This window comes from Zeus faber (genome assembly GCF_960531495.2).
Source record: "Zeus faber genome assembly, chromosome: 19".
Lineage (NCBI taxonomy): Eukaryota > Metazoa > Chordata > Actinopteri > Zeiformes > Zeidae > Zeus > Zeus faber.
In genome coordinates, this window is record NC_137206.1 from 16491051 (window position 1) to 16509490 (window position 18440).

Sequence of the window (18440 nt, forward strand, 5' to 3'; positions counted from 1 at the left end):
GTTTATGTTTTTTTTTGTCTTCTGGTCATTTTCAAGCACGTGGAAACGGTAGCAAATCATGGCTCGCCCAGAAGCTGAGTGTGTGTGTGTGTGTGTGTGTGTGTGTGTGTGTGTAGACACCCCCTATGCAGAGTTTCCACAGAGACAAACTCATCTGGCATCGTGCCAGACAAAGACCATTAAGCTCAACACGTTCCAAACCAGCCTCATACACATCTGGATTTTTACACCCCCATGTTTCCATGGCGCCCTGCTGTTGTTTCACCGGTCGCCAGGTGAGTCTGGTGAAATTTCCACGTTTTATCACACCGCCGCCACCGGAAATGTTCACCATAGTGACGTCCTGATCCTCCAACATCTGGTTCAATTTTCTGATTTTTATATTTTAAATTTTTAGATCCATAAGCCTCTCTCTCTCTCTCGAGGCTTTTTTGGCAGCTTTTTGCCCACTTCATTACAGGGCGTACAGTTTCAAAATATTTTTGGGCCAAAGAGAGCAGGATGAGAATAACCAGATTTCGGATCACGAAGCGTGTGTCAGATTTCAGATTCGGCATCATAACTTTACATAAACTATAGGCAGGTCTACAAAACTGCCATCTCTCAAGACTTTTTTGCGTTTTTTTTTTTTTGAGGGGCCGGTTGCCCCGGCCAACCTACTTTCTGTGCACTTGTTACAAGGGCCCTCACAGCGGCGACCCACCACATGTTGAACTTCCATAAACCTCAGGGTTTACTGTCCAGTGTGTGGGTCAGTGTGTGTGTGTGTGTGTGTGGGGGGGGGGGGGGGTGGTCAGGGCGGTTGGGGGGGACTTGGTCCCTCGCTCTGCGGTCAGGCCCCAAACAAGCCCCCCCCCCCCCTTCCATCGCAGCTGAAATAGCAACTCTCTGAGTTTTACTCGCTCACAGCTCCCATGGGGGAAGCACCACCAAAAAAATAAAAATAATTCATCTGCTGGAGAATTAATGCAGCTCTATACATTTAGTGGCTGTGTGTGTGTGTGTGTGTGTGTGTGTGTGTGTGTGTGTGTGCGCGCGCGTCGCAGATGGATTATGACAGCAACAGTATTTACATCTATGCCTACGTGACATCTGCCGAGTGCGTTTATTACATTTGAGTTAAAGCCGTGACCACCAGCCATGAAAATGAAATTGCACACATAAGAGAAATATTGTTCAAAGATTTATTTCAAAATTGTTTTTGGCGTCATTTGTGTGATTTATGGTGTGGTATTGTTGGTCAGTTTATTTATATTTGTCAGTGCTATTCTCTGATTAACGCTTATTGACCAGAGCCAGGCCAGAAATAGAGCGTTAAAGATGATTTAATGCTTCTGGTCATGATGTGAGCGTCCGGTGGATGGAGAGCTTCTTCATTTGTCCTTGTCGTCCCTTCTTTCTTTCTTTCTTTCTTTCTTTCTTTCTCCTCCCACAAAGACTTTTCTGTTTTTTGCTTCTGTCCGCACTCCGTTCCTCTTACACTCATACCCTATCACACACACGCACGCACACGCACACACACACACACACACACACACATACACACACACACACACACACACACACACACACACACACACACACACACACACACACACACACACACACACACACACACACACACACACACTCACCTGTATCCATCAATCTCCACCCTCTCTATGAATCGTTCTCCCTCTCTCCACAATACCCAGTGCACACAAACACATAACCTTTACATTTGTCATTTCTCTTTAACTTAGCTTGATTGATTGATTGATTGATTGATTTACTTTACTTTACGCATCCCCCCCCTACCTCGCCGTGAGGCCGCTGGTCCAGATGCTCTGCTTGGTACCGGCGATGCTATACGGCCCTGCCAGAGACCCCGTGAACCCCCGGCAGAACTCTGTCTGCGCCGTGCCAGACCGTGCATCCGCACAACAGTAGTCTCTGGACACGACAGCAACCGCACAAACAACCTCCAAGAACAGAGATTTGGCGCGCGCCCTCTGGCACGCTGCTCTCATGGTTCTGGATGAGCGGGGGCCGAGGTTGGGCTTGGCACGGCGCTGGGGTGAGAATGGGAGTAAAGAGCATCAAGGTTATTTGGCTGCAGGCCTGCTGCCTTCATGGTGTCACACTATCGGTGGCGCTGTGCAGCAGACTGCAGCCTCTGATGCCCAGCGCAATTTAACTCAGTTTGTGTGTCTCCGCCCCCTTGTGGTGACTAGGTGTGAATGCATTGTGAGTCCTCGATGGAAAGGGAAAATCCATTGTTCCTGTACAGGTGCTAGTGTATATGCTCTGTTGGTGCATGCTTTGGTTATGTCCATTAGGTAAGAGATGCACATCACATTACTCTTTTGATATTTCTTTTCTATCTTGCATTTAATTGAAAGTGATTGTGCCGCATATTTCTTGAGCTTATTTCTATTAGTATATAGAAGTATTTGTTGGTCTGTTATGGTAACTTACTGTACTCATGCATGCATGTGTGTGTGTGTGTGTGTGTGTGTGTGTGTGTGTGTGTGTGTGTGTGTGTGTGTGTGTGTGTGTGTGTGTGTGTGTGTCTCTCTCTCTCAACCTTGACGGCGGTGATCCCATGTGCGGTCACTTGACATGGCGATGAGGTTGTGGGACATATTTGATTGATTGATATTTGATTGATATACACTTTTAAGTATTACACAGGTTTGAAATACATCACATTTCTTCTTAATCCATTTTGACTTGGATGAAGAAAGGAAACACATAATTTGCCACATTCTACAATTGCTGTTGTCGTGAGATCTTTGGGGCTTAAAAAGGGGGTCATGGGCCACAGACAGGTTTGGAACCCCCCCGCTGTAGCTGCTTGTGTGAGTTTTCACTGACTGGGCTGCCTCGCCGTGACCACAGAAAACTGCCCAAACGTGTGGCACGTCACGAGACGGTCACGTATGTGAGAGTGACCTGAGCACAGAGGTTTGACACGTGGACAGCTGCTCAGGTGCTTCCCTTCAAACAGGAGAGAGGCAGGTGGATCTTTTTACAGGTGATTTATATGTGAGCTCACACCACACGGAGTAAGTTATACTATTTTTAACCTGACCCGCGCCCCTCCATCCCACCCCGGCTAAGGCGGACCCCAGGCCCTTTTGCCCTTTTTCCCCTTTTTTTGAGGTGAATATCGGGAGTAGGGCGGCCAGAAATGACAAAAATGACATAAAAGTGTGAAATAAAAGTGTTAAAAGGAAAAACAAACACTAAAAATACAACTATTAAGTGTTATGAGCATTAGTTGTGTGTGTAGTATTGTAGGCTTATAAATGGATAAACCTGACATTCAGACCTGCCATCCCATAGAGTCGCCATATCATTTAAAATCCAGTAACCAGATTTCTAAATGTCATTTTTTAATATTCTATTGTAGCCAATACTGAACTTAATATAGACATATTTTTTAATGTCCTGTCTCTTGGATAAATATATCATTCAAATACTGTATTATGATTATCATTTTTATAATGATAAAGTCTAAAATGTCATTTTGACAAATAGATTAACTCATAGATAGAGACCCCAGGTTTTGATCTACGTGTTATAATCTCCATCATTGATCCAGGTATTTTCAAGTTCTTTCCAATTATAATGTTCTGACTACTGACCACTAGAGGTAACTGAATTTTCCAGAGATGTGTACATACATGTTCACCTCATTGGAAAAGTCCCATCATAAATCACAAAGCAAATGAGGCTCACAAGTGTTTCCATTACCAGCAGGTGTCAGTGGCCATCAACATACAAGTGCATATTTGGCCAAATCTCAGAAGCAACATGGCAGAATCTGGCTCTGAATTAAGCCTTCTTTTTTTTTTTTTTTTTACACACTCTCTTCGATGAAGCCTCTAGTTACAAAACACACTCTTCTAGTCTTTCCACTCTAAGACGACTTCTTGTCTTGTTTCTCTTTGACATTGCGATGCCAAACCCAGACAGTGTGGAGGAGCGCGGCGATGAGGTGTGATTTGATGAATTCATTCATTCTGCTTTGAAAACACACCAGCCAGCCCGAGAGGGTTAAAACTAACTGGTCAGTCATTCTAATGATCAAATGCATTGTAATGTGGTAATTAACTTTTTGTTGTGGTTATTCCTCTAATAAAGCAGGCGTGTCTTAAGATGAGGAATGACCAGAGACCAGTTCTGTGATCCGATTGGACATAAAAGTTTGGCTCTCTTTATCTTATAAGAATCCTGTGTGTGTGTGTGTGTGCACGCGTGTTTGTGTTGTGTGTTATTGCCTCTGCATGGCTCTGCGTGTGTATCGGCCTCACCACGCTTACAGTAATGTGTACATACATGCCGCTTTTTTTTTTGCCGGGCTGTTTTTCTAGGGTCTTGTAATGGATGCATCCATCCATCTGTTTTCGCGCACATTTAATACCGCACTACGTCAGCGGAGCACTGAGGTCAGTGCGCTGCTCGCCAGAGTGTACATAAAAAGCATGTGAGTCGGCTGTGAGTAACCGAGATTCGAGAGTAAGGGACGGATGCCCATCTGATAGCGTGGCACTTTCCCAGCGCCGTGTTTCTGGACGGACATTGATTTTGGCCGGCGGTCCGGAGCTGCAGGATGTCGCCATTCTGCGGGGGCCAGCGGCCTCGCCTGCTCGGCCCGGGCTAGGAAGCGAGAGAGACCCCGTCCAAGACAAAGACCACAGCGGGCCACGCCGAGTAAACACAGAAACACAAGTCATCGCGAGCCAGGTCTGGTCCAGCTTAGCGCTCAAGCGCGGATCTCATTCCACCGGGCCACTCGAGGGCAACACCTGAATCCAAAGTAGGGGTGGAGGGGTGCACCGATAAATACACATATTGAAGTCATTGATCGCATTGACATCAACTCTGCTCAAAAATATGTGTCGTACGGACTTCTTTATGACTTGGTAGGCCTGCGTTGACGTATTCCGGAGACACTCACGCTTTTGCCAGACTGTCTGAGCGGGATACTCGACCAAAAATCACGTCACCATATGAGAAAAATGACTTTTCTATAGGGTATTAATGATGTGCAGCTGCTGAATAAGCATTAAAAAAATGACCTCTCCGCTGGCCTGTCCACGGAGCAGTAGCAGTAGAGAGGTGGTGGGAGCACACACAGACTCCACTGCGAAAGCTCTCTGGGAACCGAGAGCGTCCGCCCGAATGTTATGAAGACATTGTCCCGAATAAACAGCATTAAAAAAAAAAGTTTAAAAAAAGGTATCGGTGACACCGCAAATGATCTGTATACACTTCGGGAGCTTGTTTGAGGCAAGTGCCTGCAGCCCGGGCGGAAAGAAAAAAAAAAAAAAAGAAGAAGAACTGCGCAAATATGCCCTGCAGTTAACTCAGAGGTTTCACCCAGGCCCCAAAAATAATTTATGGCAGGAGAAGGGTTTTTAACGTGTGCGCGCCAACATTTGTGAAGATCCCAAAACATGTTTCAAGTCGCTGGCGTCGGCCGCCGCGAAACATATAAGTCAATAGACTCCACGCCGACCTATGGACGTGGCCGGGATATAAATACACATTTCAAAGCCGCGGGGAGAAAACGCCACCGGGGCGCGAGGTTTTTTCGCCGATTATAAATAGCATAAACATCGGCGAAAGACGCCCCGTCCTCTCTCTATAGGGGGAAACCCTGGCGGGAATCCAGCCGATTTACGCGACGTACAGTGGAGTCCAATCCCGACTCAACCTCCATGCGAGCGAATGAGAAGTCCCGTTTGGCAGCAAACAAATGTCCCCCGACTGTCTCATTCACTCTTTTCCTCCCCGGGCCGAGCACATTCAGCGAGACGCCGGCCAGATACTGCGCCACACCCTGCTCCCTCACTCCGGTCCGTCTTTAGGGTTTGCACCGGGACGCGGCGGCTGGCGCGCCGCTCCGTCACCGAATTCGCGATCCGGAGGTTTCACGTGTTTGCTCCGACCCCGAACGGCGGCGCCTTCCCAACGTCCTCAAAGTCCCCCCTCCCCCGTGTCGGTGTTGCCGTGGCGGATTCCGGGGCGGGTTTTTTTTTTGGGGGGGTGGGGGGGGGGACATCGGGAGACATCGAGAGGCTCCGTCTGGGAACGGACTCGTCGTGCCGACGCTCCCGCCGCTCGGGGGGGAATGGGATAAACAGACTTGTTTTGCTTCCAACGTGGACGGGAGGAGGAGGAGGAGGAGGAGGGGAAGAAGAAGAAAAATACCCCGAATTAAAGCAACGCCCCTCTCGATGTTCCCCTGGAAGCGGAGAGCGGGGGCTCTCGGCTGCCAAGCTTTCATCCACTCCATGATGAAAGTCAGGAAGGCCAGGGAGGTTGCGGAGTGCAAAGAGAAGTCAGGGAGAGAGAGGTGAGGCGAGGCGAGGGGAGGAGGAGGAAGACGGGAGAGGGGAAACCGATTCCGCAACGCAGCGCCGCGGCCATTATCGAGCACCGCCGACAAGAGCATCCATTTCTTGGCCTTGTCGCAAAAGTTATTTCGATGCCGTCATTGTTTCCTTCGTTATTCCGCCACAATCAATCTCTCTGCTGTCAGAGTCCTGAAATCCCGATCTCCACCGCAAATAAACCTCTTCACCAACCTTCCCGTTCGGGTGAAGCTTCCTTTTAACAATCGAACAATGGGTAGTCTCATCTGACGGGCCATCAATTCACTCTGAATTCATTGGGAAAAGTGGTAAACATTTACGCGGGGAGAACACGAGTCTTGTTGCGGCTCTCGCTCCCCCCCCCCTCCTCCCTCTACCCGTGTCCATATCTGCTGCACAGCCACACTATTAAATGGATGCTCTGAATGCGGACGATGGCGTTTTGGGCGCACCCTCTGTGTCCTCGCGAGTCCGGCCGATGTACTCGGCGGCGGGACACTCCGTGCACAGTACGTCCCCGCGCGTTCGTCCCCTTTCAGTCCCATTCCGCCTCTGTCCCGGTGGCCACGTCTGATCTCCGCCTGATCTGACAGCGGGTGGTTCCACTCCTCCGCCCCTCGGATCCGGACCCACCTCGGTGAGTTTTGAACGGCCGCCGACCATCTTCTAGGCAAACATCCATGTGGTACTTAGACTTAGACGCGTGTCCAAGCTCATGCACACTATTCTATAGACAGGTGGAGGTCATTCTATAGACGGGTGAAGGTCATTCTATAAACAGGTGGAGCTCATTCTATAGATAGGTGAAGCTCGTTCTATAGACAGGTGGACCTCATTCTATAGACAGGTGGAGCTCATTCTATAGACAGGTGAAGCTCATTCAATAGACAGGTGGAGCCCATTCTATAGACAGGTGAAGCTCATTCTATAGACAGGTGAAGCTCATTCGAAAGACAGGTGGTGCCCATTCTATAGACAGGTGAAGCTCGTTCTATAGACAGGTGGACCTCATTCTATAGACAGGTGGACCTCATTCTATAGACAGGTGGACCTCATTCTATAGACAGGTGGACCTCATTCTATAGACAGGTGGAGCTCATTCTATAGACAGGTGGAGCTCATTCGAAAGACAGGTGGAGCTCATTCGAAAGACAGGTGGTGCCCATTCTATAGACTGGTGAAGCTCATTCTATAGACAGGTGGAGCTCATTCTATAGACAGGTGGAGCTCATTCTATAGACTGGTGAAGCTCATTCTATAGATAGGTGAAGCTCATACTATAGATAGGTGAAGCTTGTTCTATAGACAGGTGGACCTCATTCTATAGACAGGTGGAGCTCATACTATAGACAGGTGGAGCTCATTCTATAGACAGGTGAAGCTCATTCGAAAGACAGGTGGTGCCCATTCTATAGACTGGTGAAGCTCATTCTATAGACAGGTGAAGCTCATTCTATAGACAGGTGGAGCTCATTCTATAGACAGGTGGAGCTCATTCTATAGACAGGTGAAACTCATCCTATAGGCAGGTGAAGTTCATTCTATAGACAGGTGGAGCTCATTCTATAGACAGGTGAAGTTCATTCTATAGACAGGTGGAGCTCATTCTATAGACTGGCGAAGCTCATTCTATAGACAGGTGGAGCTCGTTCTATAGACAGGTGAAGCTCATACTATAGATAGGTGAAGCTCATTCTATAGACAGGTGGAGCTCATTCTATAGACAGGTGGAGCTCATTCTATAGACAGGTGAAGCTCATTCTATAGACAGGTGGAGCCCATTCTATAGACAGATGGAGCTCATTCTATAGACAGGTGAAGCTCATTCAAAAGACAGGTGGTGCCCATTCTATAGACTGGTGAAGCTCATTCTATAGACAGGTGGAGCTCATTCTATAGACTGGTGAAGCTTGTTCTATAGACAGGTGAAGCTCATACTATAGATAGGTGAAGCTCGTTTTATAGACAGGTGAAGCTCATTCTATAGACAGGTGGAGCTCATTCCATAGAGAGGTTAAGTTCATTCTATAGAGAGGTGAAGTTTATTCAAATAGAGAGGTGGAGCTCATTCTATAGACAGGTGGAGCTCATTCTATAGACAGGTGAAGTTCATTCAAATAGACAGGTGGAGCTCATTCTATAGACAGGTGAAGCTCATTCAAATAGACAGGTGGAACTCATTCTATAGACAGGTGGAGCTCATACTATAGACAGGTGGACCTCATTCTATAGACAGGTGGAGCTCATTCTATAGACAGGTGGAGCTCATTCCATACAGAGGTTAAGTTCATTCTATAGAGAGGTGAAGCTCGTTTTATAGACAGGTGGAGCTCATTCTATAGACAGGTGAAGCTCGTTCTATAGACAGGTGAAGCTCATACTATAGATAGGTGAAGCTCATTCTATAGACAGGTGGAGCCCGTTCTATAGACAGGTGAAGCTCATTCTATAGACAGGTGGAGCCCATTCTATAGACAGGTGGAGCTCATTCTATAGACAGGTGAAGCTCATTCAAAAGACAGGTGGTGCCCATTCTATAGACTGGTGAAGCTCATTCTATAGACTGGTGAAGCTTGTTCTATAGACAGGTGAAGCTCATACTATAGATAGGTGAAGCTCGTTTTATAGACAGGTGAAGCTCATTCTATAGACAGGTGGAGCTCATTCCATAGAGAGGTTAAGTTCATTCTATAGAGAGGTGAAGTTCATTCAAATAGAGAGGTGGAGCTCATTCCATAGACAGGTGGAGCTCATTCTATAGACAGGTGAAGTTCATTCAAATAGACAGGTGGAGCTCATTCTATAGACAGGTGAAGCTCATTCAAATAGACAGGTGGAGCTCATTCTATAGACAGGTGGAGCTCATACTATAGACAGGTGGACCTCATTCTATAGACAGGTGGAGCTCATTCTATAGACAGGTGGAGCTCATTCCATACAGAGGTTAAGTTCATTCTGTAGAGAGGTGAAGCTTGTTTTATAGACAGGTGGAGCTCATTCTATAGACAGGTGAAGCTCATTCAAATAGACAGGTGGAGCTTATTCTATAGACAGGTGGAGCTCATTCTATAGACAGGTGGAGCTCATTCTATAGACAGGTGAAGCTCATTCAAATAGACAGGTGGAGCTTATTCTATAGACAGGTGGAGCTCATTCTATAGACAGGTGAAGCTCATTCTATAGACAGGTGTAGCTCATTCTATAGACAGGTGGACCTCATTCTATAAACAGGTGGAGCTCGTTTTATAGACAGGTGGAGCTCATTCTATAGACAGGTGGAGCTCGTTCTAGAGACAGGTGAAGCTCATTCTATAGACAGGTGTAGCTCATTCTATAGACAGGTGGAGCTCATTCTATAGACAGGTGGAGCTGGTTTTATAGACAGGTGGAGCTCATTCTATAGACAGGTGGAGCTCGTTTTATAGACAGGTGGAGCTCATTCTATAGACAGGTGGAGCTCATTCTATAGACAGGTGGAGCTCATTCCATACAGAGGTTAAGTTCATTCTGTAGAGCGGTGAAGCTCGTTTTATAGACAGGTGGAGCTCATTCTATAGACAGGTGAAGCTCATTCAAATAGACGGGTGGAGCTCATTCTATAGACAGGTGGAGCTCATTCTATAGACAGGTGGAGCTCATTCTATAGACAGGTGGAGCCCATTCTATAGACAGGTGGAGCTCATACTATAGACAGGTGAAGCTCATTCAAAAGACAGGTGGTGCCCATTCTATAGACTGGTGAAGCTCATTCTATAGACAGGTGGAGCTCATTCTATAGACTGGTGAAGCTTGTTCTATAGACAGGTGGAGCTCATTCTATAGACAGGTGAAGTTCATTCAAATAGACAGGTGGAGCTCGTTCTAGAGACAGGTGGAGCTCAGGCCATATCTGATAGAGGCGCCGTACAACGAGAGCCGGACTGTCAAATGCGGACTCGTACCCTCGCCTCAACCTCCGCAGATTCAAGGCACAATTTTATTTTATTCCGGCGCGCAAAAAAAAAAAAAAAAAGCACTGGAATAAACCCCGCGGCGCAGTAAAACCGTCCGTCCAAACAAAACGCACAGATGTTCTCTTATCCGCAGCACATTTCCTGCTCCTCAGTTTGCAAAAATAAAATATATATATATATATTTTTTTTTTTTAGGGGGGGGTGGTGTTCCTTGTTGATCATCTCTGATCCCCCGGCGGCCCCCGCGTCTGCCCCCGCGTCTGCCCCCGCGTCTGCCCGACGCATCAGCGCTTCCACGGCCTCCAATCCCCGGGTCGCTTTGTCTCAACTCGGGGTTTTTTTGGGGGTTTTTGGGGGTTTTTTGGCCCGCGTCTTGGTGAGTCCCAACGGCGGCAACGCTCTCAGTCGTCGGACGGGGCGAGTGGTTGTTTGCGCCCGTATCCACGGCAACGCCTGTCTTTCCTCACCGGCTTGTATTTGTTTTTTTTGTGTTTTGTTTTTTTGTTGTTGTTGTTTTTTTGGGCTCCATGACCGGCTATCGCTCAAGTTAGTAGGCGTCCGTTGTAGTGAAATTCTCATCTCAAAAATAGGAGTTCCCGCATAGCCGCCTAAAATAACAAACAAACAAAATCAACAAACAGGCAGAACCAAAAAAAAAACCCCCAAAAACGCTCGCTATGAAAAAAAAAAAAAAAGCATTTATTACAAAATACAAAACGGGTGAGCAAAAGCCATTTGTCGTATAAATACCTTCTTCTTTTTTTTTTTTTTTTTTTCAAATACAGTCAGTGCGTTATAAGTCGTAACTTTCTATCGGCAAGGCACATCGATTTTTTTTTTTTTTTTAATTATTAATTATTTTTTTTTAATGTCGTTTGCATGACTTACTGGTTTTTACAACATACATATTCCCACCGCAGAAATGTCCTGAAGTCCTTCTCCGTAGAAGTGGAATGCTGTTCAGACACTGGCCTCCTTGTAAAAGTCAATTTTGCTAAGTCAAAGCCTGGGTATAATAGCGCTGGGTTCACAAAATCCGGCTCTAAACCTTTATTCCTTATCGTGAAAGTCAATATGCCAAATCAACGTCAATGAAATGCTCCTATGTACACGCCATTTTACAAAGCAGTTAAAAATGAAAACTGTGATCACATCGAAATGTTATGTCCGTTGTTTTGGGTTTTTTTTATAAATAGGTTTTTCCAATATAAAAATGGAATACAATTAGAATTAGAATATGCTTCGAGTATAACAATATTCCATCCCAGGGTATAATGATTTTCTATACAACTTATTATCTATAGAACGACGTTTTAGAAATGTACAAGCAATTAAGGTGCACTTGGGTACCTAAACCGTAGGGAACAAACTAAAACATAACGAAAAGTACAAACACCGTGCCAACAAATGGGATGCTAGAACATATATCTGGGCCGGAGTTTCCTCTTTAGCAGACACGTCATCATTTCAAGCAATCGTTGAAATCTGTCAGGATGATACAAACAGCGCGAGAAGTCAAGTTGAGCGACGCATAGAAAACAGAATTCCCAAAAGAAAACGTCCTTGATGCCTTGCCACGGGGTCGTCAAGTGGAATTTCGTTTCAGCCGCTGATTTCCTTTGCGCAATTGCGTGTGGTTTTTTTCATTTACAGTAAGTGCACATTTGTGTGTGTGTGTGTGTGTGTGTGTGTGTGTGTGTGTGTGTGTAACTGTCGGACACAAGTGAAATTCAAACTGCGGCGAGGTTTCGGTCCAAGTTGGATGTGCTACAAAAACATTGATCCTCAGATCATAAAACAGAAAAAGAGAATGTCCTGTCCCAGGTCCCTAGCACCATGATGAGTTTTGAGAAGCAGCTATGATCTTGTGGTTCACCGTCAGTATCCGAAGAAAAACAACTTGGAAAAAAAAACCCCGACCCTTTACTACAGCTATATGATGAAAGCATACAGGGAAGTACACTGTGCATGAAGTATCACGCCCCTTCCAGAAGATAAGTTATGTTCCATGAATCCACATCATTATAGAAAAGAAAACAAAAAAACTGTCACCAAAAAAAAAAAAAAAAAAAAATGTGCATTTTATTTACATATTATCGACGCTCGAAACGTCTGCTTGTCTGCAAAACGTCGTTTTTTTTGCAACTTTAAATAAGCCCATATATACAAAAAAAAAAAAAAAAAAAAAAGGGGGGGGGGTGGTCCAGGACTGTTTGTGCAATTCCGTGCGGGATAAGAAAAACAACGTCTTTGCGGTTGGTTTTGTTAGCTTATGTAGATTTCGGGGACGGTGGGGCGGGCTTTGCTTATTTGAACCAGTGCAGGTAATTTGTGTTGAGGGCTGGGAAGCACATGTTGTTGCTGCAGGAGCCTCCGTAGCTGGGAGGGCAGGCCGAGCAGGGCACGCCCACCTTGTAGGGAGCCTCTCCGATCCAGTTGCCCCTGGAAGAAACACATGCTCACCGTCAGTTCGCCTGGCGCGCCGGTGCCAAGGCAGATGCTCGTTGGCATCGGGCGCAAAGAGGCCTTAAATACTGAGATTTGGAAATGGCCGCAATGTTGGGGCTTGGTATTTCACTCGATCTGTGCCATGAAGTTAGGGAATTTCCATTACGCATTTCTCATTGCCCATTGCCTCTTGGTAAGAGACGGTAGTGGTATGGAGAACGCCGGTTTCATTTCGTTTACTGATTTAGTCATGCATTCTGCAGTAAACTTATACGCCAAAAATTGATCATTTGGATTTCTCGCTGATGGTCGTACGTGCGTTTGCCGGTTATCTAGATGTTATCTAGACGTATAGTACAGATGTTTAGTGCAGAACTGCTGCAGGGCTCGTACTAATGACGACTTGAGAACATGTTCCGACCGACGGGAAAGAAAATAGGTCGCCCGCGTCTTGAACGCGTTACTTATTAAAAATGCATTCCCTCGATGAGATTATGAAAACCCAAGGTCACCAGTCAGTCACATGTTTTAAAGATCACGAAACCCGAGGCTTTGATTTCTGGCATTAGGGGGGCGAAGAATTCTCCTGGAATTCCGTGGGCCTGCGGAGCTCGCAGTGCCCCCGCGCCCACTTGGATCTCCCAGTGACGTGGGTGGCATTGCGCCTGGATCGGAGCGGTGCCCTAGCAACGGCTCCGAGGGCGTTGGGTTCGACCGCTGATTCGGGAACGGGCCAGTTTCTCCTCGGCAGGTTCAAAGGATAGGTCCGCCGCTTCTCAACCCTGGCCCTAGTGAAATGCTGGTTCCCGTAATATATGACCGATCATGGCCCAAACTCACAGAACACTTTGAGAGAGAGAGACATAACCCTCCGCTCCCGCTTCTCAGTCCAACACGCTGTAAAAGAAACCATTCAATCTCCTTTTAAAAAAAAACGGGAGACGCGTCTCTTCGTTTTTTTGGGGGGTTATTTTCCCCCCGTTTTCCAAAATATTACATTTTATTGTGAGCTGGGGTTGCCACAGTACACCCAGGGCTTGTCGTTGCCGGTGGGAAGCTGCGCAACTTCCTGTTTCTAGTCTCTCGCGTTGTTTAAAAAAAAAAAAAGAGTGCGGAAAACCCTTGAAAACCCCAGATAAAAAATGCATGATTTTTACATGCGTGCAAAAACTGCACGGTTACGCTGTGAGCTGCTCGTTTCCCACTTTTCACTATTTCGTACGGCTTCGGCCGGAACAGTTATAAACCGACCTTCGATTAGGGCCTTCGTTGAAAAGAGCCGAACTTCTCCTTCGAGCCCGTGTTCAATACTGTAGATTGGCGGCGTCGAGCGCGCTGGTGAAGCTGTTTGTCAACGTAAAATAAAAGGCGACCGCGGCGGCCAGCGATCAGCATGCCCGGTGTACTTACTTGGGCGAGTAGTTGCACACTAGATACGTTGCTCTCTTCCACACCGAGCCCCACACGTTCATATTGTGGCATGTGTGGACTGCGCAGCCCACTTTGTTCGACGTCGCCCACACCATCTGCAAAGGAGGCGCGTTTGCGCCGGTGAGTTACCGCGTTATTCCACGACTCCGGTGATATACTGTTATTATGGACCGTGTGTACTTGTGTCGGGGCCGCCCACCTGCGTGTAATGCGTGCACATGGGTCCGTAGCACCGCAGCGGACATCTTGGATTGCAGTCTCGGGGGTAGGGAAAGGAGTAGTCCTTGACCTCATCGTACCAGGGCTTCACCAGCTGGAGAATGGATCGATACCTATGGATAAAGGGCAGACAAACAGAGATATAATGAATATAGAGGTCCGATTACCGATAGCCCTCACCGCTGAAGGTAATAATGCTCCAGATGGGCCATTATGTGGTGCCATGACGGCGCATGGATATAAAATCGAGTCAGAGTCAGGAGTCGTTAGGAAATAGTGTTGTGGATGCTCGTCGGACTTTCTAACCGTCCACGACCCCGAACATCACAGCCCGTGATGTCATTCTGATCTTCGGGGAATCTCTCTCCATTTTTCCAGCCTAATGATCTATTTTCTGACCCGAGGGAAAGGGTCGCGGGGGGCGGCCAGTTCCCCCCGTTGTGCCGCAACTGAAAGATCTGCCTTTGTATATTTCAAGGGTCACCAGAACATTCCTGAGGCGTCGGATGGGTCACAGTGCAAAACCCCTTTGGGGAAAAGAGGGGCAAAAAAAAAAAAGGGGTGGGGCGGGGGGCAGCATGAGGGCGACTGTGACGTTTGAGAGCTACGCTTGACAAGAGCAGCAGATGTGTTAAAAAAGGGGAAGGGGTCAAATGTCACCCACCGTCCCGTCCTGACGGAGAGATTCTGACCCAGGAACCTGAGGAGGTGATGCGGTCCGTGTTCCCACTGGCAGGCGTGCGCCCAGTCCTCGGCCGTCTTGGCCAGGGTGTCGTCCCACACCTAGACACACACACACACACGCACGCACGCACACGCACACGCACACCCACACACACAGAAACGATGGGAACCGTTGAACTGTGTTACATAACCCTGGAAAATATACAGTACACACTGGAACCTCCTCCATCTACGTCTCATACGTGGGTGCGATGTGAGACGAGGAGGGGTTTTCTCGGCGCAGAACTCGCTCCCAAGCGTAACCGAGGCGAGAAGCATGGAAACATCTGGGGGACCCCCCCCCGCCCCCCGTACAGACCCCATCCAGAGTCTCTTTGATGGGTGATCTACGATTGGAGCGACTAGAAGCACTCCACCGTGGCTATTCAAACGCCCAATGTTGAACGTGCTGAATCCGCACACGCCTGGAGTTCATATTCTGTATGAAATTGTATGTTTAAGACGCCTGTTCTGCACCCTTTTGGACTCGGGTCCCGTTCACCGAGCGCCACAGATTTATCTCAAATGTCAACAGCTGCTCTCGCGCCGCCTTTCCCGCCCGTGGGCTACTGGTGTTACTCGGGATCCGTCTCATCCTCTCTCAAGTGTCTACTTTGGTGGTCTGCTCCCATGAAATCTGCTCGACAGCTGGGGGAGGGTGAGGGGGTAGGGGAGGGGGGGCGGGGAGTCAGTGATATTTGCCACTATGGTTTCCTGTGCTGAATTACACATCTATTATCGTAAAGCAGCATGTCACCACCTTTCTTCCATCACTAATTTATGACAGTTTCATCTTGTTAATAGTACTGTATACAGCGGAGGTTCCTTGATCTGGGGGTCTGCAGCCCCCTAGCGGTTTCCCTGGGAATTACAGGGGAACAGTTTATATATATATATATATATATATATTTATTTTATGAAATAAAATATTTTAACATTTAATATATTCACACATAAATAGATATATATTTAGTTATATATATTTTTTTTTTCACAAAATATATTTACTTAACCTCCACTAATGATGGTAAGTTTTGTTGTGAGATCAGTTTCTTTCAATGTTAAACCACACAGCAGTTTATTATAGGCACTTATAAAGCATATGCGCCTATAACACTACCAATCTGTAATATGATCAATACTTGAAACAAGACCATCGACAGTGGTTTCACCACATCAAATGAAATGAAATGAGTAGAATGAATCCCACTTGGAAGAGCGCATCACTCACCATGTATTCCATGTTGGAGGCTGGGGGAAAGACCTTCCCCCTCACTTTGTTGTGGTAATCAAGAATGGCCAGCATGTCGTTTTGGGAAATGAACCTCTTCCTCCTGCTCTTAGAAATAGCTGTGCGGTTGGCTCCGTGCTGGTGCTGGGTGACAGGGTGGGTGAAGCTGGCGGCGGGCAGGGAGCTGGACACGGTGGCCAGTGCACTTGCTCCGCAGGACATGCACAGCAGCATCAAGTCAATGGCAAGCAACTGAGGCGTCATAGTTGTGCGGGTTCGTGCGGATGATTTCTGACAAATTCCAAGCCCGAGTCCGCGCTGAAAAGAAATGCAAAATGCAAACTTTAGGATAGGCGGTGCATTTGATTCTATCCGGAGAGAAAGTGATCTCCCCGTGTGCACGGTGTAAAGGCGTAAAGGTTTTGCGGCACACTGTAAAACACATTAAATCTATGCACCAGGGACCGATTGCTGTATGTGGAAATTGAATCCTACCGTTGTCTCTGCAACAGCTCGTGCCTGCAAAGCCTCTGCAGTGAGTTGGAGAGTGGGAGGGCTTGTCCAGGGAGGTTTTTTGCCCTGTGCAAACTGCTCTGTGCAACTATAGGAGGGCTTGGGTTCTGAGGTCTATATATTGCATCGGAGGGCGCAGCCAGTGCACAGCCCCTCCCTGCTGCCACCTGAAACAAAGCATCGTGTGGAAACCTCATGTTTGGACTCCCCCTTTCGCAATGTATTGCCTAACTTCGTCAAGACATGTGCTTTGGAGATTCAACAGCTGGAAAAAGAGAAACAGAAATTTGCATTTAATTATTACTTTTCCTTTTGATAATTATGGCGCTAAATGACATTATGTAATGATAAGAAAGGGTGAAATCTGAGAAGTGAGTTGGAGGGAACCTTTTTAGGGAACAAAAAAAAAAAAAAGAAATTGAAAAAAGTTGAATAAATTAATAACCCCCCACCCCCTCCAAATAAATTAAATAACACATACATACAATAACAATACATTATATATGTATTCTAACAAAATATATCTGACTTGCAAAAGCCAAATTTCTGCAAATCATCTTCATTATATAGGGTGATTTTTGTATTTGGTGAAAAAAGAAATACAAAAAAAATAAAAAATCAAATAATGTTATGGCGGACCCCCTGCAATTCCTTCAAGGACCACAGTTTGGGAACCCCCGAATTAGATAAGAGGTGACGGAACCAAATTGGAGGGTTGTATTTCTTAGAACTATGATCTGTGACCTGGGAAGGAAAGAGGTTTAAACTTGGCGCTGTCATTAACGGCATTACCTAACTGGCCACGTTGTTGCAATGATTAACTGGACGATTCAAATTATACCTCCAAAGTCTCCAAAGACACCTGATGCCGGTGATGATGGTTTTGGAAAATCAGGCGATTCGTCCCATCAGTCAATTCATCATACTGTAAATAACACTTGTTCAGCATTCGTCCATCTGTTTACCTTGCCAAAGCGGACACTCTGCCAAGTGAACACAAAAAAAAAAACACACAAAAAAAAAAAAATAAAATGGACTCCAGTGGGTCATCATTTTCTTTGGCAGCTGGTGGACAAATTAAAGCAACGTGACGCAGGAACAATTTGCTACCCCCCCCCCCCCCTCTCCCTTTCTTTCTCCCTTCGCCGACAGATGGGCCTGCTCCAAAGCGTTCTTGGAAGTGATGGACTTTTCAGGTGCTGAACCGACGGAGGGGATATATATCATCCCCGGCGGCGGTGGCAGCGGCGGCGGCGTAGCCCGAGACGTCCCCTTTGTTTCCACCCTTCATTACTGTACATTGAATTCCCAGCCTCTCTAATAGAGCGTCGCGAGGGCAAGAAGCAGAATGAACCAGACAAAAGTCAAAACCAGGGGATACACCTGTTGAACAGTTGAATATTTTCTTCTTCCCGGGAGCCTAATGAACCTGAATATCCTCCAGGCCAAGGCACCACGCTGTCACCTCTTTGCTTTTTTTTTTCTCTTAGAGGAATAAAATATTAAATGAGAGGGGTCCGGGGCGAGGTTATGGAGAAGTGGTGTCGGCGCCGTTAT

At 46.8% G+C, this 18440-nt stretch overlaps 1 protein-coding gene across 1 annotated transcript; it reads right to left on the reverse strand.

The window, feature by feature from the left end:
* Positions 1-10999: 10999 nt before the first annotated feature.
* Positions 11000-16960, reverse strand: pi15a (peptidase inhibitor 15a). Its single transcript, XM_080019988.1, has 6 exons — positions 16866-16960; positions 16371-16688; positions 15081-15199; positions 14397-14529; positions 14177-14292; positions 11000-12760 (listed from the first exon to the last, which is right to left on the reverse strand). Exons 2-6 carry the CDS (start codon positions 16632-16634, stop codon positions 12625-12627), a joined length of 768 nt encoding a protein of 255 aa, XP_079876114.1. The 5' UTR covers positions 16635-16688; positions 16866-16960; the 3' UTR covers positions 11000-12624.
* Positions 16961-18440: the final 1480 nt, after the last annotated feature.

Bases quoted from the DNA above. Each gene is read 5' to 3' on its own strand.
- pi15a (XM_080019988.1), bottom strand. From the start codon at position 16,634: ATGACGCCTCAGTTGCTTGCCATTGACTTGATGCTGCTGTGCATGTCC. The intron at 15,200-16,370 runs GTGAGTGATGCG...GTGTGTGTCTAG, and splicing joins CCTCCAACATGGAATACATG to GTGTGGGACGACACCCTGGC. The intron at 14,530-15,080 runs GTGGGTGACATT...CTTTATCCATAG, and splicing joins CTCTCCGTCAGGACGGGACG to GTATCGATCCATTCTCCAGC.